This window comes from Pelophylax lessonae (genome assembly GCF_965119305.1).
Source record: "Pelophylax lessonae genome assembly, chromosome: 9".
Taxonomy (NCBI): Eukaryota; Metazoa; Chordata; class Amphibia; order Anura; family Ranidae; genus Pelophylax; species Pelophylax lessonae.
The window spans coordinates 192,420,764-192,439,028 of NC_138776.1; the positions used below are offsets into that span (position 1 = coordinate 192,420,764).

The window sequence follows — 18,265 nt, forward strand, 5'->3', positions numbered from 1 at the left end:
CAGCACTTTGGACTTATGTTTTGCACAAAGATTGTCACTATCTAAGCACGTCTTTTATTGAAAGACTTTTTTGATATTTATTTACACGTGATAAAATTTGTACTTATTGTATTTTTATGGTTTTTTATATATTGATTTTGGTTATGATATAGGAATGTGTGTTTATAGTTGAGCACTAGCACCTTACACAGATTATTTATACACCATATTTATTGGGATTTATTTATGTATTTGTTTAGTTAGCAGCGCAGGTATACTTTTGCACTATATAATATTCACGGTACTTACTGATTTTAAGTACATCGGGTGCGCTAACTTGTACCATTGTTCTAAACCCTTTGTTTCTTTCAATAAAATTATTTTAATTGAAAAACATTTGTTGGCTAGTTAGTGTTCCATTTTAACAAGATAATATAATATACAGATTTTGTTTTATTTTCTGTTTTTTTCTTAAGACAGGGCTAACCGTAATGTATTACAGAAAATGTAGACATGTAACTATTTAATGATAGATAACTTTTGACAAAGAGTTCTATTGCTTGCTCTTATTTTTTTAAATAAATATTTGATTAACTGATCGTCATGCTCTAGTATACCACTTACATTTCTTGGAATTTTTTTTACGCAAATCTGTTATTTTGTAATGATATTTGTCAGAGCCCTCAAAGACACTTACAGAAGGGTGTTGCCAAAGAAGTGACTGATAAGGCAGCAATAAAAAGGTTAACTTGTCCATGATGAGGTTCTTATACGGTAGATAAAGGTATCATATTTAAAGCCAAGGCATTGCTCATCTTAGACAGGTATGTCTTTTTTGATACATCAACATTTTATGCCCAAAATATTATTTTCTGCTTTTAAAAATACTGTCAGATGCACTATATGAACTTTCTTGTTATTAACATTTCAGACAATACTATTCAATAATGACTCCACACAACATGCTATTTTCTTTATAGGTTGCCCAAATGGTATACTACAGGGAGTTGTTCTGCCTATTTGCTGCACTTACTTTAGCAGTATGCCAAGCTCAATCTTCTGATAAGTGTGCGGGAGCTCCTGGAATTCCCGGTACCCCAGGACAGAATGGTCTTCCAGGAAGGGATGGAAGAGATGGAATGAGGGGAGAACCGGGTACACCTGGTATGAATATTTTTTATTATTATTACAATGTGACATATGACTCTTCATTACATTGAGAATCAACAGAACAATGTTTTATAGTTATAAATATCAGGACATCATGTTCCTTATTTGACAAGTGAATATATGGTGATGTATAACTTGTGGAATGGAAGTTAATCATAGCAGGTAAGTATATTTCTATAATGCCCTTTGCCCATGCACCTACATCTATAGTACAATAAATAGGTTTGCTTGAGCAGAAAATCATAAAAAGCATTTCCGTATATTTACATGAACATGAATGTCCATTAGCCATGCACCTTCATTCATATGAATAAGGTTGTTTTGCTAAAAGCAAAAAACTGTGCACTTTGCTCCAGAGCTTAGTAAATGAGGTTAAGATTCCTGTTACAAAAAATATCCAATCACATGCTAGGAACATTTTAAAAAAGAGCATTTTGTGCTTGCTTTTGATTGGATAGTGGAAGTCAGCAGAGTTTCACAGTCTTTTTGCCTTTAGTAAATCAACCCCAATGTTTGTTTTAGATACCAGAAGAATGTACCATCCCAAGAATTGTGTAGTTCATTTTGGTCAGTGAATCTTTTGTAAATGTGAATATCATGTCATTTCTGGGCCAATGTACAGCTACAGTAGGAAAAATAATTATTTTATCCCCTGCAGATTTTGTAAGTTTGCCCACTTACAAAGAAATCCAGGGTCTATCATTTTTATCGTAGGTGTATTTTAAATGATAGAGACAGAATATCAACCAAAAATCCAGAAAAAAAACACATAAAACAAAGGCTATAAATTAAGTTAAAGTTCAGTGAGTAAAATAAGTATTTGATCCCAAAGCATAACATGACTTAGTACTCGGTTGAGTAAACTCTTGTTGGCAAGCACAGAGGTAAGGACGTTTCTTGTAGTTGGTGACCAGATTTGTAAAGAAACAGCCCCAAAGCATCATGTTTCCACCTCAGTGCTTGACTGTAGGGATGGTGTTCTTAGGGTCGTAGTCAGCATTTTTCTTCCTCCAAACCAGGCGATTTGAGTTAATGCTAAAGAGCTTAATTTTGGTCTCATCTGACCACAACACTTTCTCCCAATCCTTCTCTGAGTCATTTGGATGTTTATTGATCTGACTGTACATGTACCTTCTTGGGGACAGGGACTTGCAGTGTTTGGAGGAAGAAAAATGCTGACTATGACCATAAGAAAACCATCTCTACAGTCAAGTACAGAGGTGGAAACATTATGCTTTGGGGCTGTTTCTCTGTTAAAGGTACAGACCGACTTTGCCACATTGAGGGGCCAATAGATGGGGCCATGTATTGTAAAATCTTGAATGAGAATCTTCTTCCCTTAACCAGAACACTGAAGATGGGTCATGGATGGGTCTTTCAGCATGACAATGACCCAAAACATACCACCAAGGCAACAAAGGAGTGTCTCAAGACAAAGCATATTAAGGTCATGAAGTGGCCTAGCCAGTTTTGAGACCTTAATCCTATAGAAAATTTATGGAGGGAGTTTAAACTTTGAGTTGCTAAGCAACAGCCAAGAAACCTTTAGGGCCCTTTCACACACGGAGTCCGTCAGGCGGACTCAGTTTTTCTCAGTGGGGGATCGATCCGCCGATCCCCCGCTGAGCAGGAGGATGACAGCTGTGTCTCCGCGCTGTGTGCGGAGACACAGCTATCAGGTCCCCATGCATCTCTATGGGGGAATTGAATGGGAACGGACCGCCTGTCCGTTCTCATCCGATCCGCTGGACGGATGGAAAATAGGGTTTCCATCCGTCCAGATTCGACGGATCGGATGTCAGCCATACCAGACCCTTATCTGAGCATGCAGCCTGGCAGGCCAGGATAGGGGGGAGTCAAGAGAGCGCCCCCCCCTCCTGAACCTTACAAGGCCGCTGGCCCTCAACATGGTGAGGGTGCTTTAGGGTGCCCCCCAAAGCACCTTGTCCCCATGTTGATAGAGACAGTGGCCTCTTTCCGACAACCCTGGGCTGTGGTTGTGGTGGTCTGTGGGTGGGGGACTTATAAGAATCTGAAAGCCCCCTTTAACAAGGGGGCCCCCAGATCTCAGCTCCCCCTATGTGAAATGGGTATATCGGGTACTGATAGAGGTTCAAATAGTTTTACACTTCTCAAACATTTATTTCTAGTCTGCAACAGTAAAACATAATGCAATAAATCAACAATGTATTATAATAATATCAACATTTGGTACATTAATGTACTTGGCCTAAAAAAAATAAAAAAAAAAACAATTATGAAACAGCATTTTACAATATGGTTAGAGGGATCCTACTCCAAAGAGCTTACAATCTACAAGGGTAAGACACATAATTGCACACACCTTAACATTCACATTATAAAACAGGAATAAAAATAAGGCTGATAAGAACCAGCACAATCATTTTAGAAAAACAACATCTAAAGTTTAGGTGCATGATAAGCAAAACAGACTAAATCCAAAAAAGTAGCAATGGAAAAAAATGGCAATTCCTTTCCATCTAAACCATAAAATTAACTAACATGTAAGGTTTATAAGTAACTAGAAAATGTTATGGCTCCACAGACGCTTGCAAACAAGGCCAAAAGGCAAAACTATTACTGCAAACAGATCAAACCACAGCCTTAGTGGGGTGTGGGTCAGTCATTATGCATGCTATCTCTATCCCCCCCCCCAACCCCAAAATAAAAACCCAATTCATAAGAAATGCAAGCAAAAATTCTGGCCACTTCACAGGCAAAGCAAACCACACTAGTGCAGGCCTTTATATAACATAGGTTGGATTGACAGCACACCTACACCCACCCGGCAAAGGACATGCCCACCAGTGTAATTAATTATGTCTCCTTATGTCTTAAGTACTCACACCTGTCGACCAGGAACACACACTCTTGGCAAATGAAAGAATGCAACAGCATATGTATTTGTGCAGGGTAAACAGAAAAAAGACAAATGTCCCAGGCTCGGGTCATGATCAGTGAGAACAAAAAAAAAACTATTCAAGTTGTAAGTTGTTGGCCATGTGGAGGGTAAAAAGCAGGAAATGTCAACTTTGTGAGGGCTGCTTCCCTCAAATTGTTGGCCAAACACATTTGTCATTCATCATCAGCATACAACATTAAAATAGGAGTGCAGAATCACACATCCATATCTGCCCATAAACACACAGATGTAGATTCGGTGCAAAACCACAGTCACTTGCTTTAGAATGTCATTTCTTGATTTTTCATTATATGAAACCCATCAGAAATAGAATACCTTGTGAAAATTAAACTAGAACAACATTCAAACTCGTAGCTAGGTAGTGGAAGGTTTGTGGTTGGTACCGACGACCCCAGTACTGCAAGGCAGAAGCGCTAACCATTTGGCCACTGTGCTGCCACATGCATGTAGTCTCTGTGGTGTTAAACAGCCCTAAGTCCCTGTGGTGCCTAAAGTTAATCAATGCACATGTACCATGGAAGTCCTGAGTGCCATTGATCAACCTTTTTTTTTTGATATGCCATCTGGGTCCAAGGCTGGGTATGTCTGATTACTGCCAGCATGCTCCTATAGGCCCATCACTAATTTGGAGGCTTTTTTATTGATAAGAGGCTGCAATTGGTGCTGGTGTGGAATTCACAAGGCTGCTTCTTGTCCTTTCCCGTGGAACACATATGGCAACATTTGCAATGGTGGTGGAACCCTCCTACACCAAAAAGGTAAATTTCTTGGGGCATTTTCTTATAGGTGGTGTAATTACATCAGTCAGGAGTTCTGTTTCTTGCTTTATTCTGTGATCTTTTATGAATATTGGTGTGTGGGCGTAGAATAGTGGTGTTACCCTCTGAATTTTGGTAATGACATTTTGAATTGGATTAATGATGTTGGTACACATATTACATTTTTGTGGTGAAAAAGCTTATCATTTGGAAATACTAAACAACACACCAAATTGTTATTCATTTTAACCTCCTAGGCGGTAATCCCGAGCGTGACTCGGGGTTGAATTTTCATATCAAGAGCGGTAACCCCGAGTCACGCTCGCGGTAGAGTTGCAGAGTGCCAGCGGAGCCTCCCTTGGCTCCCAGAAGCATTCCACTTACCTTGTCCCGGCGATCCAGCGATGTCCTTCGCTCCGATCGCCGGGTGACCGGCGTCTGACTTCCTGGTTCCGTTCCCTGCGAGCAGAGGCGGCGCACGGGAGCGGAACTGGGCGGGAAATTTGAAAAGTGAAACAAAATAAAAGAGGTGATACACTGTAATCTGATAGGATTACGCTGTATCACCTCAGATAATCACACATCTGACAGTACAGTGCCCCTCTCTTCAGTAAACTTGTGATTTGTGCCCAAAAAAAAAGTATATATTATGGCATCAAAAAAGCGCCAGTCTAAACCGCTTTTGGACCAGCTGAATGACAGCGGCAGCGACAGCGACCCGGAGGTGCTCGCGGAAGTGAGCGATAGCGAGTCATGCGGTGATTTGTCGTCCGACACTGACACTGACACGGATCTGGCAAGTGAGAACGGCGATGACCCTGACCTCAGCGATGTGCGCACTTGGTGCGCTATTGATTGCGATGCGGACCAGGTAGCGCCCCCAAGATTCCCCTTCACCGGATCACCTGGGATGAAGGTAGATGTCGAGCGTGACAATCCTCTGGCCTACCTGCAATTATTCCTCACTGAGGAGGTCATTGAATTAATTGTCGCCGAGACGAATCGCTACCAACAGCAGCAATCCGGAACGCTGCAAGCCAGGCTTTCCCGAAGCAGAAGGTGGGAACCGGTAACGAAAGAGGACATGTGGCTGTTTTTGGGACTCCTCTTTCTTCAGGGGTTGGTGGGGAAACCGTTCCAAAAATGGTACTGGACCACCAACAGGTTACTGGCCACACCGTTCTTTGGGACCGTGATGTCTGAGTATCGCTTCTCCCTGATTATGAAGTATTTCCACTTCACAAACAATGAGGAATTTGACGAGGCCACGCATCCTGCACCCAAACTGAAAAAGATCTGGGAGGTATGGCAACTTATTGTGGGAAATTTCCAGCGGACCTACGTGCCAGAAAGGGACATCAGCGTGGATGAGAGTTTGATGGCCTACAAGGGTCGACTAAGTTGGATTCAGTACATCGCATCAAAAAGAGCGCGGTTTGGCATCAAAACATATATGCTCTGCGAGTCATCCACGGGGTACATATGGAATTCCATAATTTACACCGGCAAAGGCACTAAATTCAACCCTAGGTACAGCGACTATGGGATTGCCACATCATCCGTCCTGACACTTCTTGACCCCTTGCTGAACCAGGGATATTGTTTGACGACGGACAACTTCTATACCTCCCCGGAACTATATGATACTTTGCTACAAAATAGAACCGACGCATATGGTACCGTTCGGCCTAACCGTCGAGACATGCCATCTTTTTTTGCCAAAAAAAAACTAAAAACCGGAGAGATGGTTGCCTGGCAGAAGGGAAAGATGATGGCAATGAGATGGAGAGACAAGAAGGATGTGTGTCTTCTGAGCACTGTTCACACTACCTCCACTGCCACGGTCCATACAAAACGTGGGACTGATGTGCTGAAACCACAGGTCGTAATTGACTATAACAAAACAATGGGAGGTGTGGACAGAGCCGATCAGGCCATGACCTTCTATCCCGCTGTACGAAAACAGCAAAAAAAATACTATAAAAAAATATTTAGACACCTTCTGGAACAATGTCTATGGAACGCTTACATCCTGCACAAAGCCAACAGTGAAAACCCTCTTGCTCATTCCGAGTTTGTCTGGAAGGTGGCTGAGCAGATTTTTGCAAAGTACCAGACACCATCAGGAGTTGAAAATAGACCTGGACGTCGCGCTGTTGACGTGGTCAACCCACAGCGTCTGACCGGCCGTCACTTTGCAGACTATATTCCGCCAACTGCAAAAAAGGCAGCACCAACCAGGATGTGTGTTGTTTGCTGCTCGAAACGCGATAGAAATGGAAAGAAAGTCCGAAAGGAAACTAGGTTCCATTGTCCAGACTGTGACGTTGGACTTTGTGTAGTTCCTTGTTTCAAGATTTATCACACGCAGCATTTGTATTGAATTTTCTTTCTTTGACAAATTTCCTTATTTACTGCATTATTGAATAAAATTACATTATTTATGAGATTATAATTCATGATTTTGTGTTTCAAAATTTATCACATCTGGGATGTCTACTAGAGTCTTGCTTTGCTCAGGTTTAAGTCAGTAATTACTAAGAATTGTAGGCCTATAATACATAACACCAAATTTCCATGAAAATAATTGTACCGCTTTTGGTATGAACTTCCAGACATAATCATACCGCCAGGGAGGTTAAATTTGCATCAGCAATGGTATTGTGTGTGGTTTGTGAAGACAGCTAAGGGAGTTTGGCTTAAGATTTATGTGAGATGGAGAGCAAGGAGTGCATTATCTACCATTTAATTTCAGATGTCAAACAGCTAAGTGGCTGAGCATGCTCAGTGTATCCAAAGATATGGCCCAAAGGGCAAAGTGGCCGAGCATGCTCAGTGTATCCAAAGATATGGCCCAAAGGGCAAAGTGGCCGAGCATGCTCAGTGTATCCAAAGATATGGCCCAAATGGCAAAGTGGCCGAGCATGCTCAGTGTATCCAAAGATATGGCCCAAATGGCAAAGTGGCTCAGTGTAACAAGAGATTTATCCCAAATGACAAGTCCCTGGGCATACAAATTGTTCATGGCAGTATCTCTCTCTCTCTCTCTCTCTCTCTCTCTCTCTCTATATATATATATATATATATAAAATATATAATATATCTATCTATCTATCTATCTATCTATCTATCTATCTATCTATCTATCTATCTATCTATCTATCTATCTATCTATCTATCTATCTATCTATCTATCGATATATATATATATATATATATATATAGATAGATAGATAGATAGATAGATAGATAGATAGATAGATAGATAGATAGATAGATAGATAGATAGATATCGAGAGAGCAAGAGAGAATAATATCTGTTGCAAAAAACATGAAAAGATTACAGCTTACTAGCATTGATTAAAATAAAAAGGAGTAAGAAGTAAAATAAAAAGGCAGCAAGGACAATTGTCTTATAAATTCATACCAAAATTATTATTTTTTTTTTTTTATTTCAGGTACTTATATAGCGCTGTCAATTTACGCAGCGCTTTACATATACATTACACATTCTCATCAGTCCTTGCCCTCAAGGATCTCACAATCTAAGGTCCCCAACTCACATTCATACATAGTAGGGCCAACTTTATACAGGATCCAATTAACCTACCAGCATGTCTTTGGAGTGTGGGAGGAAACCCACGCAGGCACAGGGAGAACATGCAAACTCCAGGCAGGTAGTGTCTTGGTTGGGATTCGAACCAGCAACCCTCTTGCTGTTAGGTGAAAGTGCTAACCACTACACCACTGTGCCGCCCTACATGTATGCTTTTGTGTAAATAACAGTTGTACAATTTGAATCAATGGATGACACTCGCTTTTAATATACCTTACGCCTATTTTTTACGGCCGCGTACTCATATTCACATTCACAAATTCCCAAATTCACTATAACGGCAGCTTACGATTTCCAAGGCGTAGGTTTGAAACTAGTTTCAAGGTCTGGGCATGTGCCCATGTGCTGCTTCACGGTCGCAGGCTGTGGGAGAATGTTTTACTTCTCAGACTTTCCTTGAAATTTCTTTTACACATCACTTTTTGAAAATGTTTCAATGCAGATCATGTCCAAGCCCGTATGCCCAAATGCCAGCTTGGCATTATAGTGAATTGGGCCCACAGCCTCTAAAATGTCTAAACTCTAAGGCTTCATGTACACGAGATGTTTAAAAACCTCTCCTGAACACTGGAACTTGACACTCCGCGTTTATGCATGTTTAGCAACATTTACAGTTAGAAAAGCTTTTACATTGGAAAAAGGTCAGAAATGTATCACCATTGAAAACACCTATAAACAAAACGCTTATAAACGCAAGTTACCGCGCTTAGATGCATTTGCACGCTGTTACAAGCATTTGGCGTTTCAAATGCTAATAAACTTCCGTCCTGAAGTTTTTTTTGCTTTAAAAAAATGCCACTATACTCAACTGCCTCTAAACGACTATAAACAACTCAGAGTACATGGACAAATAAGATACCATAGAGGAGAGTTCAGGGACTGCTGAAAAACACGCCCAACTGCTCCTAAATGTCCATTTATCAGCAGCAGTGTACATGAGGTCTAACTGATACTTTGAATTTCAGGGCCAATGGGTCCTCCAGGAGGACAACAAGGACCACCAGGAAGAGATGGTCTTCCAGGCCCATTGGGACCACCTGGTGTAAAAGGAATAAAAGGAGAAAAGGGAGAAATTGGGCTTCCAGGTAAATAAATGCAATCATATATATTCTGTTTTATGTTTTTGAATGATTTGTGCTCAGCTAAATAAATACATTTTTAAATAGTGTAAAACTTTCCCATATACAGTAATTTGACATTTCCTTTCTTTTGTTAACCACTTGCCGACCGGCGCAAGTACATATACTGCGGCGGTCAGCCCCGTGCAGGCAAAGTGACATATGGGTACGTCATTCGCCTGCAAGCCAATAGGGGGCGAGCGTGCGCCGCCGGAGGCGTGCTCCCGCCCCCGCTCGTTCATGGGCATAGCACAATTATTTGTAAATGTGAACTGTTTTAACTGCCAAATTTTAAAGGCTAAGTTCACCATTGGTCATGTTACACCCATATTTAGGGTTGTGATGAAGAGTCCTTGTCCTCATAAACTTGGAAACAAGTTCGTTTTACCCTCTTACAATCCATAATCCGCTCATAATAGACCATGTTATTTACAAATCCCTTCACGCTTCCTGTTTTTGTTAAAAATTCCATAGGGGCTCTCCAAAGATCTCCCCCAAACACATATTAGACCTAAATTTTATGTTGCACTAAACTTTTTATCCAACTTCTATATTACTGCATTTCAGCAGCGTAAATAGAACCTTCAGGGCCCCGGCACAAGAAGCCATAAGGGCCACCCTGATCCCCAGCTGGGGCCCTTCCCTGTGAACCTGGTGGCAGAACACTGGGGCTCAGTTGCAAGTGTGTCCTTTGTGACCTTGGTAGTTCCGCTACTGGTGTCAGTATTTTTTTATTTATTTTTTACTATTATTTTTATTTATTTATTTTTTTTACAATATTTTTATTTTTTTATTTATTATTTTACAATTTTTAAGGAAGCCCATTTGGGGGCTTTGGTAAGATTTCAGGGTTCCAAACAGACCTCTGATGTTTCACCTTTGAGACAGAAAAAGGAGATTGAGGACACAGCCCATAATCTCCCCTGCAACCTTAGTTGCACTGAAAGAATGGACAGGAATAGCTGTTTCCAGAGCTTCACATTTATTCACAAACTGAAGCACAGTTATGGATGGACAGAGTAAGTAATCAGAACACTGACTCATTTACCGACCCCTTCCCTGTTCTCCATCCTGACAGATCCCCCACAGCAGCTGGCAAGAGAGGGGAATGGGGAACCCTGCAGCTCTGCGGTGGACAAGAGGGGAGCTGGGGAAGAGCACTGGGGGGCTGGAGAGCAAACAGGGGGCACTGGAAAGAAGCTGGATAAGGGGGGTGGAAGGGGCAGCTGCATATAGAGGAACCAATCTCTCCATTTTCTTCCTGAATGCCGCTGAATGACGACTTTTCCTCCCCTCCCTTCCATAGGTATTTAGGAGCTACAAGAGGAAAATGGGGATCTATATGCAGCCGCCCCACTGCTCCTCCTATCCAGGTATACAGGGGGGACACATGGGCCCCCTACTGCATGGGGCCAGGTTGCAACTGCAACCCCTGTAAGCACACCTGCATTTAATATTTTGAAAAGCTAATATTAAAAAGAGGTTAAAAAAGCACTTGTGTGGTTTAGCCAATCATTTTCTGCATATTAGATCGTTGAGGTCTATGTAACTGGAGCTGTGGCAGATACGTGTCATTAGCCTGCATACTATGTACTAAGAGCCATCCCTCTTCATTATTTCACAAAGTTGGGAGGTATGCATTAGTAGAATTTTGTTGATTTTCTATTCATTATTGGGGTAATATTTACATTTATTTACCACAGTGATAGGAAATTTCAAAAGCAGCAGGATTGAAATGTTTTCTTCAACAACATAATTTCCAACAGCGAATGTGATTTTCATTTGGGAAATTCCATTCAATCCAAAGGCCCCTTTCACACGGGCAGTGCGCCCGACAGACTCCGTTTTGCTCATCGGGGATCGATCCGCCAATCCTTACTGAACAGGCGGATGACAGGTCAGTCTCCGCTTACTTTGCAGAGACGGAGCTGTCAGAGCCCGCTCTCCTCTATGGGAGATCGGATGAAAACGGACTGCCTGTCTGTTTTCATCTGATCTTATCTGATACGATCCTCCAGACGGATGGAAAATAGGGTTACCATCCATTTGGATTTAAAGGACAGGATCGGATCGGATAGCAGCGTGCGTCAGCGGAGATGTCTCTGCTGACATCCGCTGCTCCATAGGTGTGCATGGAGCATCCGATCAGATCCGCCTGAAAAACTGACAGGCGGACCGGATCAGAAAGCCTGTGTTAAAGGGGCCAAAATCAGATATTAAAAGATAACTTTTCTGGGAGTACTTTCAAATGAAATTCTTCATGTCATCAAATGTATTGATCAAAATGTTCGTACAGATGTTTGTTCAAACATTTATTCAACATTCTACCAGTGTATAGCCAGCTTAACCACTTTAGCTCCGGAAGGTTTTGCCCCCTTAATGACCAGGCCATTTTTGCAATTCGGCACTGCGTTACTTTAACTAACAATTGCGTGGTTGTGCGATGCTGTACCCAAATACAATTGATGTGCTTTTATTCCTACAAATAGAACTTTCTTTGGTGGTATTTGATCACTTCTGCGGTTTTTAGATTTAGTGTTATAAACAAAAAAAGAGCGACAATTTTGAAAAAAACACAATATTTTTTACTTTTTGCTATAAAACATTCCCAATAAAAAATAATTAAAAAATCTAATTTTTTTATCAGTTTAGGCCAATTTGTATTCTGCTACATATTTTTGGTAAAGGTAAAAAAAATCCTGCCCTGCCTGATAGATCTTTTTTGTAAGTCTTTGCACTTGCAAGCTGCACTTGACTTGATGTAAAGAGATTAATGCCAACTGCATGTACATGTGATATTTAATAATTTTATAACAGTGTAACATCATCTAAAATTTGAAAAATGATTTTCATTGTGTATATAGTTTAATCTATGAATATGTTCATTTTGTTATCATTGGCAGGAACTCCTGCATCACTGGATCCAGATGTACTTTTTGAGTTAGAAAAGATAAACAATCGCATCACCAAACTGGAAGGAGGTATATATCATAATAATTAAATTATTTAAAGACTGAAGAAAAGAGCAATGTAAAATGTAGTGTGAATAATGGCTTTATGGACCCTTCCCAACAGATAAACTGCCAAATAGTTGCTCCAATAGTCAACATAGAAAAAATCATAACTATGATAAAACCCAATATTTTCAGTGGGGCCTGTTCACACCAAAAGCTTTGGGGTTGGTTTACTGATAGGAGATAGGATATTCAAGTTGCAAGGGAATTTTCACTTTGCAAGGGACTTTTTCCTTAGCTTAGTAAGTGAGGTGAAGCTCTGCTGACTTTCATCATCCAATCATGAGCAAGCCAAAAATGCTTTTTTTTTATATTTTCTTTGCTAGGGTAATCCTTGCAAGGTACATTTTTACCAGTGGCGGCTGGTGCTCCATGGGCCAGGGGGGCGGCAGATGGACCACACCATACCCCCCGGTTGCCGGCTCACTCACGCTGAACATGTGGAGGGCAGGCAGGCAGCAGCGGCGGTGGTGGTGGCGGCTTCCCCCTCAGTCTTCTGCTTCTCCTCCCTCCTCCTCCTCCTTGGCCAATGGCATGGCTTCTCCTTTACGCCAATCGGGAAATGGGTCTCAGGACCCGCTTCCTGATTGGCCAGAAGGAGGATCCGTGTGACAATAGCGAATATTCATTCGCTATTGTCACACAACAAAATATACAAAATATACAATATATACAAAATTCAATCAGCTCTCAGGTGCTGCCACCGCCATTTCGGCTAAAGGGAACCGGCAGTGAAGCCTTGCGGCTTCACAGCCGGACCCCTACTGCGCATGTGCAAAGCGCACTACGCTTTGTGAATGGCCTTGCGGCAGGGAAAAGGATGAGGGGGGCCAAACTTCCAGATGAGTTTGCCGCAGCAAAGACATCCGAAAGTGGGAGCAGGTACCTGTCAAAACCAGATAGCCACTTGCCCCGAAAGGTGCCAAATATGCCAGCGGAGGGGGAAGGAGGCAAACAAGTGGAGCTTCCCCTTTTAGGTGGAGCTCTGCTTTAACTGTGGGAAGATTCTCAACTCTCTTAGTAATGACTCATTTACACCGCAATCTCTGCATTCACAGTGCATTTTTACACGCATTTGCCCTAACATGCATTTGCAGTACATTTAAGTTGTGTTTTTTTGGGATTTTTTATTCATTTATTTCAATGTATTTCCTTTACTAAGTTGCATTTTCACGCATTTGCACATATTCATGCGCATTTGAGGTTCATTTTCACGTATTCATGCGCATTTGCAGTGAATTTGTGTATGTTTGAATGCTTTTGTGATGCGTTCCAGTGCAGAAAAATGCAGCATTCTGTAATTTTTTTTTTTTAAATTGAACATGAAACCACTGCAATAGTGTAAACACTTTTAGTGTAGGCCCCTTTTTTTAGCTTTGATCAAATGAGGGAAGGGATTTTTTATTTTTTTTTCCTTTCACTGTCCTGTTAAGGAGAAAGACCTTTTATAACTATCCCAGAGACATATCTGAAAAAGAAAAGGATGTCTCACCAAATTAAGTAAATCAGGTGTTCCCATTGGAAGCAGACAATACATTGTCACCGATTGTTTTTGTGACAACTGTCAACTGTTGCATTCTGCATACATTTTCTGGCCTAGTGACAAGGACAAGGTGAATTTCCCAAGGACACAGACAGCTGTTCTATTCAAAAAGGAATAAAAAAAGCTATATATATATATATATACACGTTTATATAAAGTTTGGTATTACATTTATGTAAACTCTAAAATATGTAGCTCTTATTACAGAGTTTGTAATTTGTAAAATAATTTATTATAGACAAAGAATAGTTCATATTCCCATCGCACACCTTCCTGGATATAGGCACATCAGTTGTGGTTGCTGCAGCGATCACCAGCTGGACACTGGATCTATAACAGATGCATACATAATCGCCAGCACACTAAAGATCTTGCACAGCAGTACAAAGAAACTTTTTATTAAAAAAAGATCACATCAGGATAGGTTTCAACGTTTCGGAGTCACGCAGGACCCCTTCGTCAGGCATTAGGAAGGGATCCTGCGTGACTCCGAAACGTTGCACCTATCCTGATGTGATCTTTTTGCAATAAAAAGCTTCTTCGGACTGCTGTACAAGATCCTTGGTGTGCTGGCAAATATGTATGTATTTATTATAGACAAATTTTCTTTTTCATATTGGACAGAATAACTGATATTTGGGCCATGTGATCATAATGAACTTCAAGTGGTTTTTTTTAAGTTTAAAATGTTCTAATTAAATTAAATATTTTATAAACATTTTATAAAAAAATTTTAAAATATAGACTTCAAATTCTGTTACTATGCATATTTGTTTTTAAATAATCCCATATTTTTAATATTTCAGTTCTTCTTCTGCAAGGAAAAATACAACAAGTGAATCATAAAATACTAGCTAGCAATGGTAATGAGGTCGATTTTGAAACTTCCAAAACCACCTGTAAGGATGTCGGTGGATTCATTGCTACTCCGATGGATGAAGCTGAAAACAATGTATTATTAAAAATCCTCAAGGAATTTAACAGATATGCATACCTGGGGATACTGGAGGGGCCAACTACTGGAGAATTCCATTATTTGGATGAATACCCTTATTTGGGTGGAGATCATTTAAACTACACCCACTGGAGAAAAAATGAACCAAGTGGGAAAGGAAAGGAAAATTGTGTCGAAATGTACACAGATGGAACGTGGAATGACAAGGCATGCAACCAGAAGAGGCTCACAGTTTGTGAATTTTAAATCTTCATGATCATACTCTTCACACCTAAAGAGCAACTCCATTTTTATTAAAAATTATGCAATTTAAATTTACGGTTTATATAACTGCTACACAAGTCTTGTTTTAACTTAATGTCAAGCTAAACTCTAGCCTGATATAAAAGACACAGATTATTGCAGCTTTGTGATAATGAATACATCATTAAATGTGTTTTTTAAATGCAAGCAGTCTAAGTGCCTGAATTAGACCAATTATCAGCCTTTTTGTACAACAGAGCAAAAGTGTGAGAGAATTCTACTCCTTATCTTTCCTCTTTCTCCCCCTTTCTTCCTCCCCCCTCCCCTTTCTTTGGTTTTCTTTTTCTTTCTTCCTTCCCCCCCCCCCCCCCACATATGTAAGTTAAGTACACTGCAGATGGGTTGGGGGGCTGTGTCGGACACCCCTAGGGCGGCGCCGCATCCTCCTAGCCCAGCACCCAAGCGCTACGGATGCTATGATCACAACAATCTCCCTAGCTAGAACCCAACGAAATTCTAGAAGCCCCTCACTGCCCCCTTCATTTCCTGAACACGTGCGGGCTCACACAAGGCCTCTAAGTATATTAGACTGATCTCCCATCATAACCAATTCCCTTGTATTCGTAGTTTACAAATAGCCTCACAAATGAAACTGTTTGTAATGCATACAGTATATGCTTCACTATAGAGATTTGATTTGGTCAAACAGCTTTCTGGCCAACATCACTCTATATAGTAGTTGAGTTCTGTATTAGCAAACCTTGTTCTCACTATTGAATTGTACTGTTAATTGATGATTGACATGCACTTTCTTGTTATACTTGATTTCATTCAAGAAAAATATTTTGGAAAAAAAAAAGTGTGAGAGAAAGAACCCAATCAGTTCATGGGCTGACAAGAAGCATGCTGAAGAAGAGGGGACAGAGTGTCAGAGAAAGGACACCACTCTACTGCTTCTCCTTCAATGTCCAATTACAGGGTGGGGGCAGGTCCAGAATGACATGGGCTTAGAGGAAGAGAATTTAATGCTGGCCATCAGACTATTTGTTAATGTATCTTTGAACGGGCTATGCAATTTTCATTAAATGTTTTTGGTTGAGGCTCTGCTTTAAAAAAAAAAAGGAATCTAATCTGAACCAAGTTATAAAGTTCAGAAACGGTAAATAAAGTTGAACATGTCTTCCAATTTTCGTGAGGGCATTCTGTGCTGTATGTAAATTCCCCACTAATATAATTTTACAGTTTGAGTGACTAGCTCATTGCAGTTTCAGCAGTTATTCTCCTATTACATCACTGTGACAGATCATGTGAGCAATGAGCATACAGACACCCCCCATCAGCAGCACTAAGGATGTCAAAAGTTGCTCCAGGAAGAAAGAAATGAAAGGAAAACCATGTAAGAGTTCTAGCCAAAAGGCAAACATTTATAATACATTTGATAAATCCTTGCAATCCATTGAATTCAGCAGGGAGGGCTTCTCAGAAAATACATTTAGACACTATAGGTATTTTTAACTAAAATGAATAGAGAACACTTAGCGACCTTTTATTATAATATGCTTTCTTTAAAGAAGAATCAGCCATCTACTGCACACCCACGAATACATTCAGAAGAGAACAACTTAGCATTATACAACATAGTAACCAACAGTGGAAATAATATTGTGAGGGCTTTTATCGTGTTCCTTAGTGGGTTATTTTCTGTGTTTCTTGTAACAAACTATTATATATGAACAGACAGGGTACAATAACAATCCTCAAGAAATTAGGAGTGTACAGGGTAAAATGGCCCATTTGTGTTCCTAAACTGCTGTTTATCAGGTAATTAACCGGTTGCCGACCGCCTGCCGCCTTTTTACTGAGGCAGTGCAGCCCTCCTGTGCAAACCGACGTAGGTCTACGTCGGTGGCGCCTGCTGGCAGCTAGGGGGCGAGCGCACGCCGACTGCGGCGCACTCCCACCCCCACTCATCAGCGGGGAAGCCGATGCATGGGGCTCCTATTGCCACCTGACACCCGCGATCGTTCCCCGCTGAGAGAGAAGAACGGTCAGCTGCTGTAAACACAGCTGACCATTCTTCTCCCTGGAATGATCACAGAGCTCCTGTGATCCTTCTATATAGGAACACAGGTCTCTGATCATTTCACAAGCCACCTTCCCCCACAGTTAGAATCACTACCCTAGGCTCACATTTAACCCCTTGATCACCCACAGTGTTAACCCCGTCTCTGCCAGTATCATTATTACAGTAACAGTGCATATTTTTAGCACTGATTATTGTAGTAATGTCACTGGTCCCCCCAAAAGTGTAAAAAATGTCAGTTAGGGGTCCGATCTGTCCGCCGCAATGTCGCAGTCCCGCTACAAATTGCAGATTGCCGCCATTACTAGTACAAACGAAAAACCAATAAAAATGACATAAATCTTTCTCGTAGTCAGTAGACGCAATACATTTTGCGCAAACCAATCAAAATACACTTATCGCATTTTTTACCAAAAATATGTAGCAGAAAACAAATTGGCCTAAAATGTTAAAAAAATTTTATTTATTTTTTTTTTTTTTTTGAGAATGTCGTATAGCAGAAAGTGAAAAATACAGTATATATATATTTTTTTTTCCAGAATTTGTCGCTCTTTTTTTGTTTATAGCGCAAAAAATAAAAATAGTACAGGTGATCAAATACCAACAAAAGAAAGCTCTGTTTGTGGGAAAAAAAGGACATCAATTTTATTTGGGTACAGCATCGCACGATCGTGCAATTGTCTGTTAAAGTAACGCAGTGCCGAATCGCAAAATATGGCCTTGTCATTAAGGGGGAAAATCTTCCGGTCCAGAAGTGGTTAAAAAAATTCACAAAACTTTAAAAACTTCATTAGGGAAAAATGAAGCACCACTCACCAGGTAACCTGTGAGATCCTTAAAGT

The 18,265-nt window shown here is 40.7% G+C and overlaps 1 protein-coding gene across 1 annotated transcript; it reads left to right on the forward strand.

The window, feature by feature from the left end:
• The first annotated feature begins 713 nt into the window (after positions 1-713).
• LOC309563644 (pulmonary surfactant-associated protein A-like) lies at positions 714-15,391 on the forward strand. Its single transcript, XM_082268218.1, has 5 exons — positions 714-803; positions 960-1,143; positions 9,433-9,552; positions 12,489-12,566; positions 14,949-15,391. Exons 2-5 carry the CDS (start codon positions 969-971, stop codon positions 15,341-15,343), a joined length of 768 nt encoding a protein of 255 aa, XP_082124344.1. The 5' UTR covers positions 714-803; positions 960-968; the 3' UTR covers positions 15,344-15,391.
• Positions 15,392-18,265: the final 2,874 nt, after the last annotated feature.

Excerpts from the sequence above, each read along its gene's own strand:
- LOC309563644 (XM_082268218.1), top strand. The coding sequence starts at position 969 with ATGGTATACTACAGGGAGTTGTTCTGCCTATTTGCTGCACTTACTTTA. Across the intron at positions 1,144-9,432 it reads GGGAGAACCGGGTACACCTG|GGCCAATGGGTCCTCCAGGA; the intron begins GTATGAATATTT and ends TTTGAATTTCAG. Across the intron at positions 9,553-12,488 it reads GGGAGAAATTGGGCTTCCAG|GAACTCCTGCATCACTGGAT; the intron begins GTAAATAAATGC and ends TATCATTGGCAG.